The sequence below is a fragment of the Amblyomma maculatum genome, chromosome 9 (assembly GCF_055883805.1).
Source record: "Amblyomma maculatum isolate TAMU_Amacu chromosome 9, ASM5588380v1, whole genome shotgun sequence".
NCBI lineage: Eukaryota > Metazoa > Arthropoda > Arachnida > Ixodida > Ixodidae > Amblyomma > Amblyomma maculatum.
Window position 1 is genome coordinate 25,798,051 of NC_139352.1, and position 26,543 is coordinate 25,824,593.

The 26,543-nt window shown below is 45.0% G+C and overlaps 1 protein-coding gene across 3 annotated transcripts; it reads right to left on the reverse strand.

Moving 5' to 3' along the window:
* Window positions 1–33: 33 nt before the first annotated feature.
* LOC146178605 (ras-like GTP-binding protein Rho1) lies at window positions 34–21,370 on the reverse strand. Of its 3 annotated transcripts, XM_084578403.1 has the most exons (7): window positions 20,920–21,370; window positions 20,336–20,824; window positions 19,681–19,753; window positions 10,485–10,651; window positions 5,471–5,671; window positions 3,441–3,623; window positions 34–3,003 (listed from the first exon to the last, which is right to left on the reverse strand). In XM_084578403.1, the coding sequence occupies exons 3-7, from the start codon at window positions 19,718–19,720 to the stop codon at window positions 2,965–2,967; spliced, it is 630 nt and encodes a 209-aa protein (XP_084434529.1). In that variant the 5' UTR covers window positions 19,721–19,753; window positions 20,336–20,824; window positions 20,920–21,370; the 3' UTR covers window positions 34–2,964. The 3 variants fall into 3 exon arrangements, with proteins under 3 accessions (XP_084434529.1, XP_084434528.1, XP_084434530.1); XM_084578402.1 differs by having other exon boundaries at window positions 20,336–21,370; XM_084578404.1 differs by lacking the exons at window positions 19,681–19,753; window positions 20,336–20,824; window positions 20,920–21,370 and adding an exon at window positions 11,523–11,679.
* Between the last annotated feature and the right edge of the window lie 5,173 nt (window positions 21,371–26,543).

A 26,543-nucleotide genomic window follows, 5' to 3' on the forward strand; every position in this document is an offset into this window, starting at 1 on the left:
TTTCTCTCGCAAAACATGACATCAGCACAGTACTCACCAAAAAGTATGCTTTAATAATAATAATAGTTACAGGAGGCCTACCATACACACACATGACCGAGAAAACAATGCACTATAAGCTGTCTGGCTTCCCCGTATAAAAAACGCGCCGCGGCTCTGGTATACAGAAAAAGGAAGAGGTGAGAAGAACAGCAACAAACAATGTCAGAAAACAAACACGGACGCAGCGTTTTCATATTTAATATGTACAAGGGTGGGAAAGGGCACGACGCAACATCTCTTAGTTATAAAGATGGGCTCATCGTCGTCGTGTGCCTTGCCACTTACTGTTCCAGTTAGAATTGCCTAAGAAAAAAAAAACTGGAGGAGGAGGATTAACTCGCGAGTGACAGCCTTGAGAAAGAAAAAAAAAATAAGGCTGCATGCCAGGTAGCGCTATAGTTAACCAAACCGGAGCTGTGATCGGCTCTCGACACAAGCCGCGAGAGAATCCGCAACAACCACGGGTAACATCCGCAAAAGCTCTTCCGTGTGATTTTCTTCCGCCTGCCATTCCAGAAACACATTACACAAGCTAGAGCAACAACATCCACACACGACAGAGGGAAAAGAACAAAAAATGCTCTCTGCAATTACAACAAAAAGTGAAAAGTACAACAGACACAATCACTTTGCTCACGAGTGCATGTCAAAAATGTGCCCGCCGTTTTTTGTGTACACGCTCGTGCATAGAGAAAAAGTGAAAAGCTTGGCGACACTATGGAGCCAGCAACGCTGCATCTTTGTAAACTCATTAACACAGGGGCACGAGAAACTGAACTGCTTTTGAATCTCTAATTTCTGTTCGAACATCGTCCAAATGAACCTGTAACCCCCCTGCTGTAGCGCCCTCGGGCTAAGCGGGGTAATCATTGAATAAAGTATACACATATTCACATATTTGATACAATTGCTATACTGATGTTGAGACTGCAAAACTAAAGCATTTCTTTTTTAACAAAACATCCCATGCAACAGGAAAAAGTTTGCAAAGGCGCATGTGTAAACTGCAGCCATAACGTAAAACTGATGGATGTAATGCAGTGCGAGATTACACCACCTGTTGGCATTTCTGGCTCGGTGGATTAAGCCCATAGTGAAGAGAAATTGATCCACTAGGAGAGAATGTTGCCCCTTTTACCCTCCGACACACAACACACGCCTCCATAGGCTTTTTACACAACACTCATCACAGAAGTGAAGAAAAACAGAAGTGAAGAAAAAAATCTGGTCCTGTTTCTGTTTCAGGCAAAGCTTGCTCTGCAAGCAATATACAAGGTGACTAAAGGGGAGTGGTGGGGGGATACACAAGAAACAAATTACTAGCACGAGGTCAAAACTACCCAAAACCCAAGCATCTGCAAGTTTGTGTAGCATTTCATAAGGCCCAAAATCAAGTACTCTGGTAGGTAACAAAACTTTCTACACAGCCTTGGTTGGACCTTTTCAGAAAAGGTCGCTCAACTTCTGTCAGGCCGATTTTTCAACTTTTAGCACCGACTTGCCGCTTCGCAAAGGGGAAAAATTTCTAGGCACATTAGAGAGCAACAGCACGTGAAACACTCAACGCGTGCAACTCAACCACAAAGTCTGTGCGGAATTATGAGACAACTTTTGGCTCCCGATGACCTAAAGAAAAAGACAGTAGGAACACAATGCATACACACAAATAATACGACGGCCTCTAGGGTCCTCTCAATGCAGACTTTTCAGTCAGGAGAACTTGGCAACAAAAGACGGTGTTTCTGCCTTCCAATTCGCTCGCTCGGCACTACGACAAAGGCAGTTGCGGTCACATGAGACAGAGTTAAAGAAAAAAAATCCAGCGATTCAAAGAACCTTCTCTCCAGGCACTTGTTCAAGAGGCTGCACGCTTCGACAAGCATGGCAAAATTAGCCCTGTGGCTCCTGGCTACAAAAACGCTAAACACACAGTGAAGAAAAAAAAAAAAAGGCTTCTTCCTAGCAACGCTTTGCCAAAAGTGCTGGCCACACATGGAGTTCAAACTCTTCCCAGCGCACAACCTGTGAACTGCAACGCACCGTATTTACTCTGTTTTGACGGCCATGATTATCGGAAATCTGGAGCAAATTGTTCAGGCAAAAAGGAAACAATGTCACTGGTCTGAATCACAAAGTGCTTAATTGGAAAATGTGCACTAGCCCACTGCGATCCAGAAACGAAGTTTCAAGCACCGTGTAGAACAAAAGCTCGCCTCTCTTGTCCCTGCACACATATCTTTATCGACCCAAGGTCAAACTAGCCATCCTCTCATAGTTCTACATCGCACGTGATAACCAAACACCCGTCACGTGTGGAAGTGCGCTTTTTTGCCCCAAACCCAAAAGCACACACGGGATCTGCCGGTTTCTCGTTACACGGGCCGCATTCATCAGGTGCAGTTACCATGTCACAGTGTACTGCGTTCTTACCTCTCGCCAGCGGTAGCGTGACGCAGTCACAAAATGCCCTCGTACAAACGCGACACAAACTTGAAGAGTCTTTTTTTTTGCACAAAGCAACGAAGCGGCAGTATCGGCACACAGGTGGCAACACTTTCTTCGACGTCGCCGGGAGCTCGAACAATGTGAGGAAACTGCAGCCCTGGAGAGGAGCAGTGACAGGCTGCACACCCGTCTCCAAGTGGTTGAGAGGGGGAGGGAGGGGTGCTTCGTGCCGCCATGCTTGGTCCACGTCGTCTTCACAACACGCATGCTCATAGTGAAGTGCGGCGGCGGTGTGCTACCATGAGGTGGCGATGAGGGCGCAGATGTGGTGGGGAGAGGCGGAGGAAGAGGAAACAGAGACAGGCAACACACGCAAAAGCGGCGGCAGCGGCGAAGACACTGCAGCGAGAGAAGCTCCTCCAGCCCCCTTTCTGGCTTCTCACCGGGAACGGGAAAAAAAAATTACAGGTTACGACTCTAAAGCATGACGCACTTTGTCTTCTTCGGCCTTTTGACCTGCGAGAGAGAGAGAGAGAGAGAGCATAGAGTGAGATGCTGAAGTGCACATCAGTCGTCTCAAATCTACAGCACAGCAGGAGCTCAATACAATCTTAGATCATGGGTGATACAATTTCGTTCACTTCCTCGGTGAAGAGCATTGTTCACCGAGCATTGTGTACAGTGACCCACGAATTCTTTACATATTCTCTCCCACGCCACTGCCAATGGTACAGATGTCGGAGCCACAACCGCGAGCTGCTCTTTTTCGTAGAAACTGCGAGAAACGATTAGCACAAAGCGAGGAAGAAGCAGGAGAGTGCTCATCCAGTGTTTACGCTTTCTCCTGGCTGTCTCGCGCTGTTTTTACGAAATAGATTGCCAACTCGCCCTCCTGCAGAGCGCCCACACACAATAGCAGAGCGCCCATGCACAGTCCGGCAGCAGCCACCCACCTGCAGGGCAGCCCTCGTTGCAGTCTCGAACACCTCACGCACACCGTCCTTGGTCTTGGCGGAGCACTCCAGGTAGCCGTAGGCATTGATCTTCTCCGCCATGGTGCGCCCTTCCTCGGGCGCCACGGGCTTCTGCTTCATCTTGGCCAGCTCCCGCAGGGTGTGCGGGTCATTGCGTAGGTCCTGCACAAATTTTACGCCAGCAGCAATTTACGCCGAATTCCCACGAGCACGTCAGAAATGAATAATTTAAAGACTACTCACACGAAATTTCACGCTTATAGAATCTTGTGAAAATGTGGCAGAAAGTTGACAAAATATTCACTCCGTTCCTACGCTCTACAGGTCAAGGCATGCTTCAACCCCTCCCACACACACTTCTTTTACTCAAAATACAAGTTTTCAGATTTAATTTTTACGTTGCAATGTCGGCTGACATGCCCAATGGTGAAATTAACAACAGGCTTCCTATAAGAGAAGACATTACATTTAAAGCAAAATTGTGCTTTGGGTGCAATAAAAAGGGGAATCGTAACAAAGTTTATAAATATACAGTAAATTATAAACAATAAAATTGTCACATGCAGGTGTCGGGAGCATTATTTGAAAACTTCCTGAGGGTTTCTGAAACTTAAGCTGACTGGCGTTCTAGTCAAAGCATGCTTCAAGCACCTTGAGATATGACCATTGCTCTTGTGAGCGAAATCAGATCATCACAAATATGTTCGCATCCAACCTTAATGGCCTGCCAGCATTAAGGGCCCAGATCAGTCGTGTGTTACTGTACCGAGCAATAAATACTGCCAAAAGCACTCCCCAGTTTATTGTCTAGATATGGCATTTATGAATTCATCGCAGGGCTGATTACGGCTGAACTGAAACGTGAGGCAGTGGAAGAGCTAATTCTTCCTCAGTAGGTAGCATTTGGGAAGAATTCCTCTGCCAACTCAGCTCTCCTAGTGGTTCGCCGACGATTTGCCATTTTGTGCCCTTTCAGAGTATAAAAAGAAATGGAAGAGTTACTAACCAGGAGCTTTAGTCTCAGGGACATGGTAATACCTAGGGGCTGTGTAGTGTCAGTTTTTGCATTTTGGCAATATCTTTTTTTTTTTTTTTTTTTCATATTTATGTTGCTGGTTTTCACCCTGGAGGTTTTAAGAACGCCCTGAGGACGAAACTTGGATATCGGGTTGATTTTTGTTTTGCTGCAATCGACAAAAATCTGAACTTCCCAACATTAAAACCAAAATTTTCTTACAACTCCCCTGATGCAATCCCATTCATGATGCAGTGACGCAAGTGCACAGAACCGAACGCATGAAAACAGAACTTATTGCGAAAGACAGAGAAAGGGGGGGGCTGCATCATCTACCTTCAAAGCCTTTATTTCAGGCGAGCTTTCAACTATCCAATGTGGCCTAAAGGAATACTCTACGAGCCAAAATTGTGTGCAGCGGGAGCAATTGCTGGAGTGCTTGTGCACCATTCCGTGCTCACCGCGGGAACCATAAAGGGGCAGGAGCACGGGTGTCTCTTCACATTCTACAGCAGCGTGTTCACTGGGCTTACAGCAAAGTTAGCTGGAGTAGCTGGGAGTGTCGTCAACTCTTTCCTTTACTACAGAAGTAGCCCAGCGCCCCAATATGGCAGCACCCTTCACTCTTCCGTAAAATCGTGTATAAAGCCCCGCTTTAATCAAGCCATATGAACGTGCTTGCGTGGCCTAGAGGCCAAGTGAGCGCAACGAATTTTCGGTGAACAGAACACTTGAAGTGAGATTAGAAAAAGTCTGAACCTCGTTACTTCAGTAGGCGGGACCTAGTTTCTCTGGCCCTGTGGCTGTTCAAGAGAAACACACCTAGCATGCTTCATGGCTACGGTAAAGCAACAGTTACAACACAGAATCATCGATGCCCCTTCAGCCTCGTTCCAGTGCAGTCCAATCACGAGAATGGCCACTGCCCAGAAACTGCCCCGGGAACAAGGCAGGCCACTAGTCCATGGCTGTGCACCAGGCAATAAAGCCTCACCTTCTTGTTCCCCACCAGGATGATGGGCACGTTGGGGCAGAAGTGGCGCACCTCGGGCGTCCACTTCTCGGGGATGTTCTCCAGCGAATCGGGCGAGTCGATGCTGAAGCACATGAGGATGACGTCCGTGTCCGGGTAGGACAGGGGCCGCAACCGGTCATAGTCCTCCTGCCCTGCTGTGTCCCACAGTGCCAGCTCAACCTGAAAGCAGCAGTTGGGATCAGCCAGGGCTTCCCAGAGCAACTAATTCTCTGGCTCTTTTTGAATATGTCCACTAATTGTCCAGCCGCACAACGCTCTCAAATTTACAGTTCCTCCTTTGCCGCTAGAATGCCACAGCCCACCAATACAGGCCAACTTCAATCACAGAATTAAGACATTTGCCTGGCCTATTTGGTTCATGGCTGAGTGACGAAAGAACAGCGCCAACACACGTCAAGCAAGGGAGAGCGCCCGTCCCGTCCTCACAGGGCGGGCGCTCTCTTGTGTTTGACACGTTCTTTCGTCGTGTTTTTTCGCGCTGTTCTTTCATCATTCAATTTGTGCTCTGGGTACCTTTAAGCTCTGCAGCCCATACCAACGCTCTTTCAAGGAAAAACGAAAGAAAGATGAATGAACTGCTGCACACCAGATTGCTCTAGAAAACTTCCTCAAGTTTATCTTCCAAGCAAAAACAAAAATTTGTAACAGCCCCCTCCTGGGATTTCATTCAAGCAGAAAAGATTCCCCGCAAACGAGCAACAACGAACCAGCTTACAACGGTGACCACTGGAGCCGCATGTTTTAAAAACGCCAACCAACGGTGGTAGCATGTTAGTAAACCTGAGGCGCCACACCTTTTTTTTAATTTTCTGCCCCAACAAACATACTACAGCCCCCCCCCCCCCCCCCACCTTGAGAAATGGTGGCACTTCACAAAGAAATACGATGACCCACTTGTGAAAAGCAAAGGAACGGGTAATCATAATTTCTGTGGCACATCATTGCACGCTTTCCACAAAACTTTTAAGCTTGTCCCGACACTTTTCTTGGTTAAAAAAAAAAAAAAAAAAGACTAACGCATGCAGCTAAACAACATGCAGCGAAACACAGGCTCAAAGAGACACCAGAGTACACCGAGCCAATTTGGAATACATCGGAATGTCCAGTGATATACAGTGAAATGTGTTTAACTTTTTTTCAAAATTACTGGCGAGTTTCTAATACAAAGGTTTTGTTGCAGGCTAATGGCAGGCGCTAGTGAATGGTTCCAGGTTAACTCCACCCGTTACCTCTGGATGTATTAAGCCAGAATATGCGCAGGTTTGCACTTCTCACCACCATAGCACAGCTATTCTTAATAAAACTGTTAACCAATCACTATTAGAGCCCATTCAGGAAAAAAAAAAAAAAGGTGCATTCAAATGGCAGCCGGAATGTTCACCACAAACCTTAGAAATTCCAACTTTCAGGGACACTCAGACTCAGGCTAACCTCGAGAATCAACAGTCTCAACCTATGACCTGGGTCCTTCCCTAGCTCAAAGCAGAGGCTGGACGCTTCAGACTAAAGTAAAAAAACCAATAAATCTACACCGAATTCATTTTTTTTTAATTTGTTCTTAACCGAGAAAGGCGAGCATTAGTGGCACGCCTATCACAACTATGTGGCCATTCGCTATCAGTTACAACAGGTCACTCAGTGGCCTACAATAAGCCACTAAGATAAAGGAGTCTGGAATTTGCACTGCGATTGTGTGCTAGGAGGCAGTGATGCGACATACACATCTAGCGATTACTGCCGAGAGCAGCACTGTCTGCACTTATCCCTGGCTTGGAGCCCTTTTTCCACAACATGTAAGGATACCGACAACCTGTAAAGCCATAACAAGCAACCAACAAAGCGAAACTACGCATAAGCAGCATGAAAGTGCCATACTCTGGCTTCCACAGTGGTTCAGCACCAACACTAGCGCTGCCTCAACTTGCGGATCTTGCAGTGTCCAGTCCTCTCTCAATTAGCGCACAGTGCAGCCAACACGTGACAACCACGTTTCTAGAGCCAAACTCGCACTTTCATTTTTCGTCGCATGGCCTACTCATTTAGCTCTGTAATTTTTTTTTTCTTTTTGTTACCAATGTACAGCTTCCTTTAGCAAACCTAGCTTTTAATATAATCATATGGGGTAAATATTATTACACAAGCTGGTGGTCGAAAATAAAAAAAAGTCCAAGATGAATCTATACTTGGGGACAACTTTCTGTGGCAATGTGGTGGAAGCTACAGAGCCGAAACGCACCAGCTCGCTCCGCACAAGAATATAGTGCCTCCAGAAATTTCACAGGTGATGCTTTAGAATATTATACTATTACGGAACTATTAACCTTATTATTGTATCAGGCTTATACTGCAGTACTAGTCAGTGCAGCGAGAGTTTAATACGCAACTTTTATGTCGATGACCGCCTAGTGGGATGCGTCTGCCGCTTTTCTCTGCCCATTTCTGTGCGCGTTCGCAATGCGCGTCTGTTTTTGACAGTGTACGTTGTGCGCAGTGCCGACATCGTAGCCGAGGCCAGGTACTCTGAACTACAAGGCGTAGTAACACAGTTAGTAAAGCCCCGCCCCCGTAGCTTTAGCTCCATTGCCACAGAAAGTTGTCCCCAAGTATACATAACTTTTGACCACATACAGACATCGCATATTTGCCATCAAGGAGAGTAGCCGGGCCAGTTGGTACACTAAAAAAGAAAGTGCAATTCTGACAGGACACAGGGAGTAAGACACACTCTGTGTCGTGTCGAAAGTGTGCTCTCTTTTAGTGACATATTTTCCCTGATAGAAACCAAAAACCTCAATGCAGAACATAATATATTCACCAATGAAAACCTGAAGTGACATTCTGAAACACTGAAAGTGCCGCTTTTTTTCATTATGTAATCTTGATCGATCTGCTTTTAAAATGCTTTCAACAAAGAAATTGCACAACCGACGCCTTCGCTATACTTGCGGCAATTTTGCCATCAACAGCACTGCTACAGGCAAGAGCGGTTGTTGGTATATCTGACAGATATTACCGGTTCTATGTAATTCGTCTCTTCACTATTTTATTTAAATCTACCTTAGCCGTCTGTCACACTTTCAAACTCTGTTCACCTTAGTGTCACCCTCGATATTGATGCTGCAAGCCGCCTAAATGGAGCGGCAGTCTTCGTGTCCATAGAGTTGCTATACTAATTACATATTGTGTCCCTGAAATCAGGGTTTGCCGACACTGTTTACCATAGAGAAAACAGGACTACCATGTTGGAACATTCAGTTTAAATTGTTGCACTATGTTTCTCAGCGCAACAGCTTTCGATTGACGCAACAAAACAACTGTCAAAAAAGTTGACTGTCCCTTTAAAGCAAAAACTGCTATAGGCAAAAGGTACCATTTTTTTTGCATTGCCTCCTTGTAGTGTTCTTCAATATAACAAGAGCAAACTGATGATAATGGCTCACTTTTCAGACCACTCAATGACGCCAATAAAGACATTTATAATTTGGTTTGGTTTTGCAACAGTCCTTCAGTTAAAACTAGACTGTTCGTTCTCGTTTGAGAGCATTTAGGAGCTTTACGAGCTATTAATTTGCATTTCCAACCTTTCTGTAGCCACCATGATGCTCTAAATATTAATGCACAGCTAAGACACTTATATTAAACTTAGCCTAAACGTAACCAGCAGGCTGAAAAAAGAAAGTGCCAACCATGCCACAGTCTCTGAACTGTTCAATCTTGTGAAAATTCACAAGAAAGGCTGCACAATACGGCTGTTTTCTTCAACATCACACAACAGCGATACCACTGTTCTGCTCAGTGATGAAACTTAACTAAGCTATTCGTCAATTTTTTTTTACTTTTAGAACCTACCACTGTTCTGCACACTGATGAAACTCACCAAAACTATTTGTGCATTTTTTTTTTTTTTACCTTTAGAACCTAAAACATACTTTCTTCAGTACCTAAACATCTCTTTCTTATCAGCATTACTAAACTGCAATCATTTGAATAAATTAGCAAGAACACTCCAAATAACTTATAAACTTGAATCTACAAAAAAAAGAAAAAAAATCCAAAGCGTGTCAATAGGATGCATTCCTGTCCATAATATTATCCGCTTGGTTTTCCTTTTTTATTTATTGTTTTGTTTGTTTGTTTGTTTGTTTGTTTGTTTGTTTTTTGCAAGAGTATCTGCAGTCACAGTGCCAAAAAGGTTTTTAGTCAACTTAAATCAATATACTGTGGATCAAGTTTTTTTGAGGGAACACCGGGGTGCATGGTGCCTTAAAAGTCCATCCACAGTATATAATAATGCTAAGGACGGCGAAATTATTAAACGAAGAAAAGTATAGAGACATTATGAGAAAACCTCGATAACAGCCTTGCGCAAGGGCCGGGAGGCCCAATAACCATTTTCTCTAATTTAAGCAAATTAAATGCTGTGAACCACAAGGTACCAGCCAAATGTCCCACCCAGTGTTAAGGTTTCACCTTCCTTTTGCAGTAATGTCCAAACAAGAATCAAAGATTCGCTTCTAGGTTACGAGTGAAGAAACCATGTTTCAGTACATAAAATGCTACCTTTGTGATAGTGCTGGGAACTTGCTCAGGCAAAGAATTCTTGCAAACTGCAACTGATCATGAAATTTCGAACGTCTAATTAAGGAACCCGAGTGTCCGGTAAAATTAGACACGCTCACAAAGGTATCAATGCAAAAAGAAAAAAATTTCGACGCTAGACAAAAAATATCTGGAACACAACCTTACACCTTGACACCTGTGAGAATGACATCGGTTAAAAGGACACAAATGAATGGCACAGACGCGCGAAACATACAGAATGAAAGTTTGAATTCCTTAGTCAACGTAAATATCCTACAGGGTTGCATAACGATCAGCCAAGTACAACACGTCAGACCAGTTCTAGCACACCGACAAATACAAGGCAAAAAAAAAAAAATTTTTGGAAGCCTCACAATGAATTGCCGCTCACCTGTTTACCGTCGACCTCGATGTCGGCGACATAGTTTTCAAAGACAGTCGGCACGTAGACCTCAGGAAACTGATCTTTACTGAAAACTATCAGGAGGCACGTTTTTCCACAGGCGCCGTCACCGACTATTACTAGTTTTTTCCGGATAGCAGCCATCTGTGGTCGCTCTGCGAAATTAAAGAAAAAACACAACAAAATGAGGCATTTCAAACTACAAGCGACGTCTGACGAAGAAACAACAGGACCGAGCGGTCAACTTCCGACAACCGAGCGGAATTCGCCATGACTAACATGCCACGGCGTTCGCCAGTTTCCTTCTCACATTTCTACTCGACAAAGCGGTTCCATTTCTGCCCAACAAGTACAGAAATCGAGTAAAGCTTAGGCAAAATAGAGATCGCGTTTAACGAAAATCACTGCAGAACATGCGAGACCTTCCGACACGAAGCTACCGCAACAGTTTACCTAACCGTTCCTAGGAAATCAAGACGTTCCGTCGGCATACCTCGCTTCACTGACAAGGTCAGCAAAACGTGCAGCTATGACTGCCCGACAAGATAGCTCACGCCAGAAACAAATGCACGTCTAAAGATCTGTACGGTTGCAGTAGCGGTATGCAACGAGATTATGTCGGGTGAAATACAGCAACAGGCAATCGGAGCGCTGAAGTGCGAAAAACGATCAGAAAACGGGAAAAGCCTGGAAGAGCGATGCATTTTGTTTACTTTCGGCTACGTCCGCAAATGAACGACGACACGGCTACCAGTTGGTGCGCACCGATTAAGCACAGTCTGAAAGCGATGTCCACAGGTCCCGCTTTAGAAACGGACAACGTAGGTTTAGTTACGAGAGCGGAAAGAACGCCGGTACTCAAGTGCGCTAGGCCTAAGCTCACAATCGGCCATGCAATGCACTCGGGGACAGAATTCTAGCCGCGTTACGGAGATAGCGACGCTATGCCAAGCATTCCCTGTGGAATTACTTGTCTACCCAATCTAACAACAATTCTTCCACAAGCGTGACAGAAACACTACTTACATTTCTATAAAAAGGAGGAGTTTGACGGCTGTCGCACAGCAAAACGGACCACACCTCGCTAGGTAGAGCGGCACCTCTCGGGAAAGGGGAAAAGGTTGGGGAAGGGGAAAGTGAGGGCATTCGTGTGGAATGCGGCGCTTGACGTAAGGGGCCGATCAACAAGTGAGCGCTTACCTCCGCAATTAAAATAAAGGAATAGTTTCTTTGGACACATAAAAACAGTTCAAGTCACCGAATGAACTTCCGGCTTAAGTGAACCCATCAGGCGGGGCGAGCGGAGCGATTCAGAGAAGGAGGCGTTGGCGAGCCGTGGTTCGCATGAGGAGTGAAAATCAAATTTTCAAGCGCGCGAAAGAAAAACAGAAACTAAACCACTACCTTCGAAGTTATTGCCTGCAAATCGAAACACAGAGTAGACATGGCAAAGAAAATGCAATTGCAAGTCAATAAATAAGACGCAGAAAAAGTATAAGGATGAGCTGTTCTCGTAGTTGTTTTTCTTTTTTCTTTTTTTTTTTTTTTTTTTGAGTTCTTCTGAAGTGGATAAAGTTAATGTTGGCCGTTCAGTTTATAGCACCGGCCAGCCTTTCTTTTTGTCGACTCAATTGTCATAAAATAAATCCTTAAATATGGGTTCAGAGCTGAGCTGCGAAATGGTAAGCTATCGGGCGCCACAGAAAACCAGGTGCTTTCAGTAAGGCAGCCTTAGCGAACCCTTTCTCCCCTTATTTTTGGAAAAACTTAAAGCCTGCGTAATTAAGAATTATGAGGTCACTGCAGTGGAGAAGTTCAAGGTATATTGTATTAGCGTTCGTTGTATATCCTGAATCACGTGACATTTTTTGTTACGTATATCCGGTGTGACGTCATCTCTTTTTCAAGTCATACTGAATCACTTGACAATTCGTCACATGACTGCGATGTGAAGCCACCACTTTTTGCAAGTCATCACGTGTCACTTTTGTTACGTGACTGCGGTGTTACGTCTTCACTTTTCGCAAATCACCCTAAATCACCTGATGCTTCTTCTTATGATGAATGACGTAATATGATTAATTGAAGTTACATATAACTCACGTGATGCTACATTAACCATTTTCCACCTTTATTTTTTTGTACCACATAACATTTCGTGACATCATAGGGCTATAGCAATGATTAAATGACAAAAGTACGTGACTGAGTATTAAGCTATGGGGCTTACCATTGTTCTACAAACGATGTTATATGAATAATGAGATGATATACACCTTCATTGTCACAAGACCTTCGGGGACCACAGCTAAATTCCGGCGACACACTCCACGCGTCAACGTGATCCGTGAGTTCGCGGATCACGCGAGCCCAAATTCCAATTATGCTCCTACTGAACTTTAAATGGTGGGTGGTATACCAGACTATATTGCTCTAGAAGATTTCTAGAGCCCTATAACCAGACCTTGGAGATGCCCTTCGGCCTCCGCACAGGCGGATAGATAGATACAAATAGATGTGTTTATCGAATTGAAAGGAAGATAGGTCGGCCGGAAACTCACTGCGATAGTGAGTGAGTTTCCGGGTCTTACCGTTCGTTATAACCGAATGGTGTAGCCATTATAGCGGCCGCGTTCGTTGTTTTATCCGGGTCTTAGTGCCATATACAACCATAAACATATTTTTACGGTAGTTGCACCTTAATATAAGCGAGCGGCAGTTATAACTGCGGCCGTTATAAGTGGGCTCGGCTTTGCTTCCATTAAAATGTGAAGAAAGTTTTTTATTATTATTATTTTTGTTTATCTTAGCTGGGACAGCCTATGTAAACACGAATTTCTTGGTGGCCATGTATACATTTCATAAAAGCAATAATTGAAGAACTAATTCCAAGACAAACAATACACAAACATTCTGAGCATTTGGAGCTCGGACATAATGGTAATCGTATAGCACCTCCTATAGCCTATAGCATACAGCACTCTGTACGAGCAGGGGACGACTTACGTAAATTTACGCAGATCATTCATGGACTGGCGATTGGGGAGAAATGGGGTCCCTTTTAAAATATGTATATTCTTGGGCTTCTTTGGTAGATAAAATTGTATCGATACGCATGGTTGTCCGTAAATTCTCTCGCATGAAAAAGCGGGAGACGGGGGTGGGGGGGGGGGGGGGGGGGGGGGCCTCCCTTGCGTAACGGGGTCCCTCTTTTGTAGCTAGAAACGCCAAAGGGAGAATGTAAGCACTGTCAGAGATAAGCCATTGAGGGAAAAATAAGGCGTAAAACAGACACTCAGACTAAGAACTGGAAACTGGTCAATCACTGTGTCCACCCTGCACAGCTATAGTTTCATGTCATAGTTTCGGAATGCAAGCTTTATATAGTCCCACTATTTCCAAAGTTACAGTTATCCGCATTACCAGTACAGCTGGTGTCACTTGGACACAGCCAATCGTCTTGTGTTGCAGTCTATCTGGAACCTGTTCCAGAACATCTCCCTCCCCCTCTCTTCCCCCACTCTGCTCTTTAAAAAAGATAGCCATAAGCTAAAAAGGAGCAAATTAATTTATGTATCGCAATACTTTCAGCTGAAGTAATCGATATTATGTTTCAGAGTGTCGCGCCGTTGTGTTAGCATGTGCAGGAGCAATTATTATTATTATTATTATTAATAATAATAATAATAATAATAATAATAATAATAATAATAATAATAATAATAATAATAATAATAATAATAATTGGTTCACAGGAAGAAAAAGGCGCAGTATCTGTCCCACTTGCTTCTTTGGGCACCTGAGCCGCGCCGTAAATGTTCACCTAAGAACTTGGCGGTGCACGCAATTAACCTCACCGTAACTACGCGCGATTTTTCAGAATCACCATCGATTCCAGGATGTCGTGATCTCTTCGTAAGTCAGGCAGTAAAGAGCAATCATTAGGGGAAATTCCGAAGGTTAGCAGCTGACGGAAGGAGCCCATATTGTAGGGTCGCTGGAGAGGCCGCTGCCTCGTCTAGCCCTGTCCGCCGGTTTTACCTGGTCATGCAGCGAAGTCTCACTGCTGCTGTGTTGGGTTTTTAGTTATGGAAATTTTGTTGTTTTGTTGGCAGCTCCGTGTAACGTGGCAGAGCGCAGCGATCTCATCACAGAAGGGGCTTCTATGTGTATGATAAGTGAGATATATACATCCGGCTTATTATACAGAGGTTTGGATAAGCCTTGGTCTCGAGCATGCATAGGTGTTTGCCTGCTCTTTAGTTTAGGATTTGGATGTGCATAAACTTTGCGTGTGTCTCTATGAAGCCTTAGAATTTCACTGTACGACGATATTATAGGCTTGTGAAGCTGTGCGAATGATAGATGCCCCGACCCTCTACCTACCATGTCCGCAGCCTATAATTCAACGTTGGCCGGAGTGCAGGCTTTATCTTTTCGTTGTAGGGGGAAGGAAGACCCGCCAGGCCATGCATCCTAGCGTCCGTAATTACAGCTTGTGAATGTCTAGCATAGTTACTTGTAGATATGGCAAGAGCAATGTCAACTTCTGCAATTAATGGATTTCATTTAGGAACGGATGCACTCTGCATCTTGATATGTTTATTATCAACTAAGCTGCGTTTTTTCGTGTATACTGCCGTGTATATACTGCCGCACAGTTTAGATAAACTGTGCTTTAGATGTTTATTCAGTGCTTCAGCTCTTGTCTCTTTTCTCTATTAGTTTCGAATGGGAATATGGGATCCTATAGTTCCGCGAAGTAGACGTGATTTCTAATGCTTTGCGAAAGTAATATGGGATCCATATTCCGCGAAGTGGATGTGATTTCTAATGCTTTGCGAAAGTAGTCTGGAATCTCATGTTCCTTCTCTATTATTTGTCTGCAAATCCCGAATTAGCTAGTACCTCCCTACCCATGCACAGGAGTGAATAGGTGTCGTTCCTTCTTCGCCATCAGCAGAGCCTCTCTCTAGTAGTTAAATGTGCTATGCATTCGCAGTTTCATGAAAGAGAGGCTTTTTGAAGTAAAAATATGATTTCTGGCGCATACTAATGGTAGATTTCGCGGGCATCAGAAAGCAGGTTGAACATGTGAACTCGTAAGCTGGTTAGTCAATTCCAGATAGTCAACATTTCACCCATTACAATCAGATATCTGTAGCCGGACGTTAGTAATAGGTACCAATTATCATATAGTCATATCAGTGCTTAAAATTTAGAAAACACGGTTACGCTCGTCGACGTGCACCAGAGAATTTCGGCCATCACGCGCCAGAAGACGCGCGCTTTGGAAAGCGTGGTTTTGGCGAGCGCCAAGCAATACCCAACACAGCACGTCACTCCGTGGAGAATATTTCACGCGATCTTCTCTGGATAGTGCGAGCGGGAACAGATAGCAGCGGCGAGCACCACATCACGGGTATGCACTCTAAGCACAAATAAACCTATATGGAAGTAAAAAGAGAGTAACAGTCTAGCGTACTCCCTAATAGAAGCGGTATATATATGCTGCCCAACCCCGAGAGTACACACACTTTTACCACTAAATATGCGGAATATTTATATGGTCGGTAACGGGAGCAGATTCGCACTTCAGAACGTGCGAAGCTCTTTGTATTGCCATGATTTTAACCGATCGAGGTTTCAACCTGCTCTAATTGCTAACCTCAAGATTTCTAGTGATGCGGGTCTTCGGCAATAGTTTTCTGAGATTGTTGATTGCATCAAATGAATGTTGTTCTAGGTAGGAGTATATCTCTGTTACCAACAGCATAGTATTGTATATATTTAGTGGCGAAAATCTACCCCAGGGTTCGAAAAAATTGTCTTGTCGAAAAACTCGCAATTGCAAGAAGTACCCAACGGATAATGAGCTTTTCAGGGGTATTTCGGTGTTTGCAATACATGTTTATCGGAGCTTAAATATACATTCGCCTCAAAATGGCGTAACATATTTCGCCGCACTTTTCCTTCAAAACAATCGCTAACTTTTAACCATCAGCCGCGTTCATTGGTGCTGTCCGAAACTGGAAATAATTTTGGTAACTTTTCCTTACATGAGCTTCTTCTGTGGGTCGTGCATGCTAGTTTAATCCCCATACGCTTCGAAATGTTTTAAATACTCCGCCTATGTGATGAGATTTCATACTTCCACAATCTGTTCTACAGTGCTCATGGTTATACTATGCACCGAATGAAATCATGGGCGCTCTGTATAATCAGAAAACTGCTTTAAAATATTTTGTCGTCATGTATTCTTATAGGCGTTAAGCCTCCTTTTCAACCCAATCGGCCCAGCCTGGCAACCGAAGTGCCACCACATCTTGCTTACGTCCAGGTCGGTGCCGGTCTATATGGAGTGCGCTAGAGGATATATGTTACTCCATTTTTACTCCCTTAGACGGTAATTCGTGGACAAAGAAGGTCACGTGGGGGTGCGCTACGGAGTGACCTGCACTGGGAGGCGTTGCCTTGAGTTCACCTTAAGCTGCAAGCTTTTCAAAATCGCGCGTCTTTATGGCCGAAATTTCTTGAGCCACAGTGCCAGCCTGTAACCGTGTCCCTGTTTTCTAAAAATTGGTGCAGCTATTATTAAAACATGGCTACAAATCTGCAATCAAGCAACTAACTATCAACGATTAAGAATTTATCTATATAAAATTGTTTAAACAACCTGCTAATTACACAATGAAGCTGTTATGTGCACAAACATTTGTTACTAACTATGCCACAAGAGCCATCCTTATAACCCATAAAGTCACCTTTCTGAAACTATTTCCGTGACAGAGATTAAAATGTTTTCATTTTACCAGAATAAAAGCCAAGCATCATAACAATTTATAAGCTTAAAACATTTGATCCATCAGTCTTGTTTGGTATATATAGTCAAATGTTAAAGCTAGTGTATTTTATTCCTCGGCGAATTAATACATACGGCGTGTACATGGCCCATGGTACGCCGTTTTATTTATTTTTTTATTTTTTGTGAAGACAATGTACAGTTTAGAAATCAGAACAAAATAGGCATGATTCGGAGGTTTTGAGGACGCTAGAAACAGGCAGCTGTAGGAGACTTTTCACACCCCGATACAAAGGGGTGCCAATACCTATCAATCAAGATAATATTAATACCTCTGTCACGCAAGGTCTCTGAAAGCGTCTGAAGAAGTGATGTTTAGAGGCCAAATCCGCTCATGGGCTAAAGGGACACCGTAGTGGGGGGTTCCGGAATAATTCTCACTTCCTGGGTGTTTTCTGGCGTGCGCTCGCCCCGGATGTATTTCTTTTTATCGCCTCCACGCACCAAACTGCGGCCGCAGCAGCCTGGTTTCATTCCGTGAACGTGGGCTCAGCTGCCAAACGAGAGCCAAAAGCGACTAATGTGGGTCCAGGGGATTAATGCTGGTGTAAAGTGAGGGAATGGGAGCAAGTAAGGGAGTTAAGATGCTCCTAAAACCGGCATCTTTAAACCCCTCGTTTATCGGCGCTGTTGGAATGAACGCTGATGGATAGATATTCACGGGCTACTTTTATGTGGTACGCCCACGCAAAACTCCCACGTGGTCATGAAGTCATCAGGCGCGTCACTATATGCGTGCGTGACTTTGGGAGAGGGGTACTTATTTGCAAAACTTTGAGAGGGAATGGAAAGGAATAAAAGAAAAGAATTAGGGCATTACTGGAGAAAAACAATTATGGCGATACCTGTTGCGTCAACGGAGATCTTGGTTGAAGGGACGGAAGCAGAGGCCTTATTCACATGAGGCTTAGGCAGCATAGCCGAGGTATTCGCGCGACGTTACATTTCTTTTTTACTTTAGGACTGAAACATCAGTCGTAAACACACACACACACACACACACACACACACACACACACACACACACACACACACACACACACACACACACACACACACACACACACACACACACACACACGCACGCACGCACGCACGCACGCGCACGCACACACACACACACACACACACACACACACACACACACACACACACACACACACACACACACACACACACACACACACACACACACACACACGTGTATATATGATATCACACAACGGAGAAAAAGTTTGAGCTTTCCCAGGCATCCTCAAGTTCGCTCTTGTGCAGTGCATCCATAACTGCCAAAACTGGCGATTAAACGTATACAGTCTAAGAACAAAGTTCTCAAAAAGCGTGTATATATCGGCACCATTGATTTCATCATATCTTCACAGGCACGAAAAAAATTGCCCTGATCGTTTGCGATGATTTGCATATATGTGTGCATTTCTGAACTGTTAATATTTTATCGTAAGTAATCTGACTACGCTGCTTTTATATTTTTCTTTCAGTCTACAATTGCGTTCAGACCGCACAAATTAAAAACTTGCGTTCTCAATACTCCATTTTTTCACTGAATGATCCGGAGTGCCCAGGCTAGTCGTATCCTTCCCAAACCGGTGCTCCCCTACACAGGAAAGCCGAATCTTCTAGTGTGCGACTCATACCAGTTTTCTGCGGAATGCGTCTCGGCTTCAGACCGGAAACGCACCGGCATGCGGTAAAAAAAACGCTCCTGATTCAACAAACGCAAGGCAAATATATAAAAAACACTAGCCATGCATGCGTATCGTGCGAGCTCCGATGAAAAGGGAAAAAAAGCCACAAAATATGGAACGCTTAATGCAAACGGAGCAGACGGCAATAACTGTTTTCAACACAAAGAGAACTGGCGCACAGTGTGGATTGGTCCGACTGCCGCCCCCTCGCGAGTCGAGCGCATTTTGAAGATGGTGGAAAGGGTGGCTTGGAGTCCCTCCGGGGTAATGTCGCTCCTACACCGCTATCAGCGGGCCCATTTTTTCATTCTGCTACTTATCAGTCTCTCACCTATGAGCTTATACTACTTATTTAACTGTCACGCCGTTAGTAATACCAGAGTCCTTTAACACTTTGGTAATACGTTCTGAGCTTATATTATATAGATATTATAGAATAGAAATTAATATAGATATTATAGTAGATATTATAGATATTATAGAAGATATTGTAGATATTATAGAAGATATTATAGAAATTATAGATAATGAAAACAAGACAATAAGTATCTGGATATTACTCCTTTAAAAAAAAAAAAGAAGGATGCTACGTGCAAGAAAAATATGCCTTTCTTACCTTCCGATGGGGCCGAGATGCACTGCCTGAAGGACTTCATTTTTCCTTGTGATCTTGTACAGCTGTTCCTCTTCTGCTCGAAAAAAGGACCGAAGTAAACAATTATTGCAACACAGTCACCATGCAGCCTTTTGGAATTCTGCTGAGAAGGCCATCGAACAAAGCGACGCGGTAACAAACGAAAGTCGAGGTCGCGCGAACTGTTCGCGGAGCTCCGCGGTAACGAAATGTCAGTGCACTGCAGCGGCCTCAAAACAGCTGCGCTAGTAAGACATAGGAAAGCAGAGCGAAGACAAAGGCGTCCCCTTTCTGGATTTTACTTTCTCGCCCACGACGGGCGAGTTACAAAAGGAGGTGATCTGTCACGGAGACACGAGGATGCGTGAAAGCTCACTGCACGACGGGACGACGCCACGCCCTTCCAATGACGAGCCGCTGGGCAAGCGATTATACCGCCTTTCACGCGTAACCGGAATTGAAGCTTAATAAACATATGCGTCACTGCAACCTCTCGCGTTACCACGGCACGCATAGCGAGCTAGTTGCACGCGTACTCAATTAAAAGCGTCGACGTAGGCATCAGCTGTGGCGATCGTGTATGCTATCTACTCCCCTATGAAGGCCACAATTATCCCATGCCACGGTACGTACTTACCTTCCACTGGAAGTCACTTCACACTGAGCATATTCCTCTTTGACGTCCAAGAAGGTCCACCGGTATTCCGAAGTCGCAAATAGACTCCAAAGGTTCCAGTGCAGGACGTCCGCGATGCAGGGGCTTGAGAAAAGCAAGGGCGCTCAGATGTGGCTGTCTTCGATAATCCGTTATGTCCAGGATGCACTCACCAACATCATCATGTCCACTTCACCTTATTAGCACCACCCTACGCCTACCTGGAACAGGGGGGTAGTTACCGGTCGTGCGTCTTGGCACCGTTCTCAGCAACCGGAGGTTCACCTCCAGTTAAACGCAGACGTCCGAGTCTCGCATATGGGTCACGAGAGAAGCGCCGGTCGACTTGCCGGCAAGCCCACGGGGTTTCGGTTGTTCAGGCCGCTCCACCGAGCGGACACCACACCGCACACGTACTCCTTCACTCGAACTCGGCGCCCGGTGCGACCTAGTCGATGCAACGTCTTCGTCCTGTTACCATACGCGCAAAGGGGCGATGAAGAGCGTTCGGCTCGTGCCGCCCGCCTGCAAACGCGTCGCAACAGCGCTAAGAGCGAGTGACGCACCGCGGGATGCTTGCTCGCTGACCTCTTCGACTCGGCGGCACGCCGTCACCGAAGCATACAAGCCCGCGGCGAGGCGAGGCGGCCGCGTCGGCAGCAGGCCAGCCCAAACACACACACGCTCGCTGCGTAGCCGAGTGGAGGGGAGCTGCTTGAAATCGTCGCACGTACTTGTGCCACAGCTAGGGACCGGCAGCGCGCCGCCGCGTTCCACCCTCGCGCCGCGCTTGCACGCTGTACGGCGGCAGTCGTCGTCTTCGTCTTCGTATAGTCGTCGCTGTAGCTCGCTCTTTGTACACACAGGCGTCGGCGTCTCCGACAAGACTCTTTTCCACGCGTCCTTGCGCACTTAGCGAAACAGCGGCGACAAGTATATGTGAACGCGTACGTGCGAATACAGCGCTCGACTCTGCAGGGGGCAAGTCGTCGCCGGAGGGATAAGCAGTCGCGTGTTTCTGTTTCTCCTTTTTCTGTTCCTTCCTCCAGGTCGCCTAGCAGCCGCCTCCTGCGTATATTACCGTCATTACGTAGTCTATTTCGGATCTGCGCCGTGAACCGAGAGAGAGGGGAGAGGGATGGTGCTAGCTCTTTAATTTTTTTTTTTTTCTTCTGCCCATGTGAGCCGCGTCGTTTCTTCGGGCTAGGCGGAAACAATGAGACGCGGCTCATAGGAGGAGGAGGGGGACGATGCAAGTTACATGCGAAGCCGGCCTCCTTGCCCGCTTCTGTGTCACACACGTGTGCCACATACTCTCGAAGGTGCATCTCAGACGGTGCGTAAACAAAAGGACGCGAGTCAGAGCTATATGCGTCGCATGATGGCATTACAATGAAGGACAAGCCGACTGTCAAAATCTTATCGATGGGCTATGCTGCGGCGAACAATCTAAGAAATCGAAACTTAATTCTTGTTGCCTCTTTGTGCACGTCGATACGCTCCAAGGTCGCAACTACGGCCATCACTTGCTGGCATGTGAAGGAATAAAAAATGAAGGATATCAATTATATTGATCCGGATCAAATGGTATATAACACATTTCTCTCTGTCACCAACTTGTTCCTCCTCTTATTCTATTCTGATTCGATTCTAGTCCATTTCAGTCTAGATGAGTCGTTCATAGACTTCATTTTTATGGGTCCTACCTGCCACCGACCCCGTGGAGGTAGCAGATGAAGCTTCACACAGACGCCGAAGCCGGGTAGTTTTTGTTTTCATGGCGCTCCTGTAATTATGTTGCAGGGATGGAAACCCTTGTTCCGATTGCTATGTGCAGTATTTGACTAGAGCTCTTGTAAGAGGTATAAAACTTGCGATAAGAAATTGCAACAGAACACCGAGAGCACTGTTGAACGATGCCTGTATTAGATTCTAATCAGAAGCTGTTGGTTGTTGCTAAAACCTGCCTGGTTGTATGAGCCTTATCTTCTACAAAAGGAAAACAGACCTAGCATGTCCATTAGAATGACGGCCTGTGGGCCGAGTTGGTTCATGACTTGAAAACCACAACGGCGCAAAGAAGACAACACAAGAAAGAAAACGACACCATATGCGCACATGGTCGTTTTTGTTTCTTATGTTGTCTTTGCGCCGTAGTGGTTTTTGAAGGCATGTCCATTACTTCTCACTTGTAGCAAATGCTGAAGTGGAGTTCTCTCCACAACATAAGTTCATGAACACCAGAAAGAGTATATCCTTTCTGGTGTTGGCAAATATCTTTTGTAAAACTCAATGTTGAAGGCTGTAGGCTATCGACAACAATAGTTACGTGAAGCGCGGAGCGCGAAGCTCTTTGGGCACTCTGTACATATTCCCAGAAAAATGAATGTTGACTTTCTCATATCATCATATAATCCCGATGGAAAGTCAGAAGAAAAAAAATCACAAAATCAACATATTCTGTGTTCTTGATCATAACGATGTCATAAATCATTGAGTTTTTGGATTACGTTTTGCATCATGCGGATATGCGAAATCTTGTTTATTTTTTTCTTTCATAGCCGTTTTGCGTCAAACTGACATCATTATTTCTCTGTGAGTTTTGGCATAGAACTTTTTGTGTAAAAAAAAAGTCAGCGATGATGCATAAGAAACCAGAGCACTATCATTTTCAAGCATCACCTGTACTTTTTTTCTTTTTTATATCAGTTGCTCTTGCAGTAATTAGGCACATCACTTGCTTACTTTGGAATTTGAATCTCTTGATTACTTGCTATATAGCACTACAAGTTTTTTGTAAAACTCGAATTATTATCAACTCCGCGTCAAAACTTTCTAGGAAGCCTCTCAGTTTGAATATACAGTATAAGCATAAGAGCGGGTAGGAATATATTCAGACCTGCGAAGTGCATCGATGTGGAATCTATTTGTAGTGTGTTGTAGTGCCCTAGTTTCGACGTCGTTATTGCTTGCTCCCCTTCCAGAGGATTAATTGAAGCTGTTTGATAAGTGGCGGGTTCAGCCTTAGTCCGTTCAGAATTTCGGGGAAACTATGGATGTTTACGTAGCCTTTAAGAAAGAATTACTGGAGAATTTGATTTGTGTGACGTTTAAGAGAAAACTCAAAAAATGTCGTTCGATACATTTACTTACTTTTTTATTTTTTTGCAGGAATACTAGTTAAAATGCACCATAGACCACGCACACATTTTTTCACGATTCTTTTTATGTATGCAACAGAATTAGCCAGAATGTCAGCAATAACGCTCAAGTCTTAGCCAGAAAAGCGGTGGCCAGTTTTCATCAGCAGTGCTCCAGGAACTCAAACTATAAGTCCCCAGAAAAAACTCATGAGCGTGATGTCTAAAATCATTTGTTTCAGTCAGAAACTCATCAAATATTATTTTTGCGATAAGAAGTGCATCGGGGTGGATGTATTTCTAGAGCATTGTAGTGGACTAATCTCGCAGTTGCTCCTTTAAGAAAGTTGATGCAAGCTGTTTGGCGTTTGGTAAGTGCCCCTTGTCCGTTTAAACCGGTTTAGAAAGTTAACAATATCTGTGTTTACGTTGCGTTGAAAACAATATCACTGCAGCAGTTGTGATGTTAAATATATAATACAAGATTGCGATTCGATACATTTTTTTTTTCTTTTGACAGAACACTAATTTAATGTCGTCATAAACCACGCACAAGTGCATCGCAAATGTTTCATGCAATACATCAAAATTTAACCAGAACGCCAGCAAGAACACTCATCAAACCTTAATCAGAAATACAGTGGCCAATGTTCATCACCAATGCGTCTGAAACTCAACGCAGACGTTATGAAAAATATCTGATGAGTTGTTGTCTAAAATCACTGACTTTACATCAGAAACTCATCACACATTTTTTAAGGGATCCGCTGCGTTTCAAGTTCTACAGCACCAAATATTGTCCGAATTTTTCACACATAAGTTGCTCACTCCCAAGCGCCCCTGAAAAGAAATATTGTATGGACATCAGGCAGGTGGCGAGCGGTGGGTGGCCCCCTCTATTTTTAACTCACGACGAGTAGCCAGCGTGTACAAGAGTAAATATTTGAATAATTGTTCCTGAGGTAAGAGCATGGTCACAGGCAGAATCCTTTTCGCGCGTTAATTCACGAACAGAGGGTATACAGGGGGAGAGAGGATGTAGCATAGCAGAGTAGATGTACATCACATGTAGCAGCCCATGGATGCATGATTCCTTTTAATAGTTTGTGATAACCAACTGCTTCTCTTCTTTCTTCACGGCCATTTTAAAATCAGGCTCGTCCGGCCTGCTGTGGTTTTTTCATAAACTGTTAGAACAGAATGAAACGGCTGTAAAGAGCCGAATTATTTACGTACTGAGCCACGTAACGGAGCAGCCCATACGCTCGAGTAGAAGCTGGCCAAGCTGTGTACGTCGCCTTGGACCTGAAGCCCTCATACCACGATTACACCACACACTATACACATTCGGGAGAAGAACATACCTACCATCACACTGCTCACTCTCCGGAGAACAACACGTGGTGTAGAGAAAACTTCAAACTGATACATCCCCTAACCCATACATATTTTCAATGTTGCTTAATTCAGAAGTTAGCACGTACTGTCGCTTCAGCGGTGAAACAATATCATTAAAATATAATTTGGAATTGTTGGACCCATCTCCTTCTCAGGGAACTCATGCCCGATTCCTCCCTTGACACATGGAATAAAGTAAAGGCCAGCTACGATCCGGGCATTCAATCCCGAGCCGTGGCGTGGGCATGTGTCGCTCGGGATCTTCATGGCCTTGGAGCCACGTGGTGACCACCTTCCCAGCCCCTACCTTTTCTTTCAATAATAAAGTTGTACTTCCATCCCGGCCTCGGCGGTTGCTTTTCGATGGAGGCGAAAAGCAAGGTGCCCGTGTGCTGTGCGATGTCAGTACACGTTAAAGAACCCCAGGTGGTCGAAATTTCCGGAGTCCTCCACTACGGCGTCTCTCATAGCCTGAGTCGCTTTGGGACGTTAAACCCCACAAACCAACCAAACCAGCCAAACCAACCATTCTGTCTTAATTCTTTACTGTGCCTTCCATCTTGAGGTGAAAACGCCTAGAGGACGAAATAGTCATACCACAGTGATCTTTCAATGCAAAAAAAAAATATATATATATATAATTTTTAACTGCGCTACTACTGTATGCTTCGAGTAATGTGTCCCCGTAGCTGTCTGTGTCGAAGTTTGCTTTCGTCAGCGGATAGACTCATCTATACCGAAGTGATGGCAATTTCTCCTGACTATATAGGCAACATCGTGAAAGACGCGACGGGCGATAAAAATAGAAACGTGAAAGTAACCCGTTTGATAAGGACCGGGCCCAAAAACAGAAACAAAAAGACGTGATGTATACTTCACCCCTCGTCCCTATGCTCAGAGAGCCGCGGAACATGTTTGAGCGGCAAAGAATAAAAGAAAACGAGAAATGAAGAAAGAAATACAAATTTCCATAGACGAACACCGGCACGTCCCAAGCGCGTTCCGTCACAGCGTTGGCGTTGGCGCAAAAGCCCACTCGCCTCCGCATCCGCGCCAACAGCGACTACAGGGAGCAAGCAGATGGCGTCCCGAAGGTGCCGCACAGCTGAACGACCGTGGGCAGCACAAACTCTCTGCTGGCATTTAAAACAGAAACTGCGAGGGAAGGAACGCAAAGAGGACGGACAAATGAAAAAGAAAAGGATACTAAAAAAGAGAAGGCTTATTGTGGACTCGTGTTCATACACGATGCGCAGTTCTCCGGGGAGGCCCAGAGACAACAAAAGAATATGCTCCTCGGTGGTGGGTCACGACAGCTCCGTGCACACTTTTCGCGCCGAAAGCGGGTCAGCCGCGCCAGGAGTCCGCGGCGCCTGTTGTCTTAAACAGGTGGGAAGAATCTCTGCCGCTTCTGTTGCTGCTGCGTCGGCTACAGGAGGTGCGGTCGAGCTCGTCGAGGTCGCGGGGTCACAACCGACGGTATCTCCTCGTAGTCTGGAGATGACGCTGTTCACGGACACTGCTCGACGACAGCAGCCTGCTAGAGATGAGATGGACGAGCAGACAAAGGCGTGGAACAAGCGGGCACCAGCCCTGAAAGAGCGTTAGAAATGTGTTCTCTCGATTGCGACATATGTACGGCATCTAGAACA

Bases quoted from the DNA above. Each gene is read 5' to 3' on its own strand.
- LOC146178605 (XM_084578403.1), bottom strand. From the start codon at position 19,720: ATGAAGTCCTTCAGGCAGTGCATCTCGGCCCCATCGGAAG. The intron at 5,672-10,484 runs GTGAGCGGCAAT...TGCTGCTTTCAG, and splicing joins TCGAGGTCGACGGTAAACAG to GTTGAGCTGGCACTGTGGGA. The intron at 3,624-5,470 runs GTGAGGCTTTAT...AAATTTGTGCAG, and splicing joins TCCTGGTGGGGAACAAGAAG to GACCTACGCAATGACCCGCA.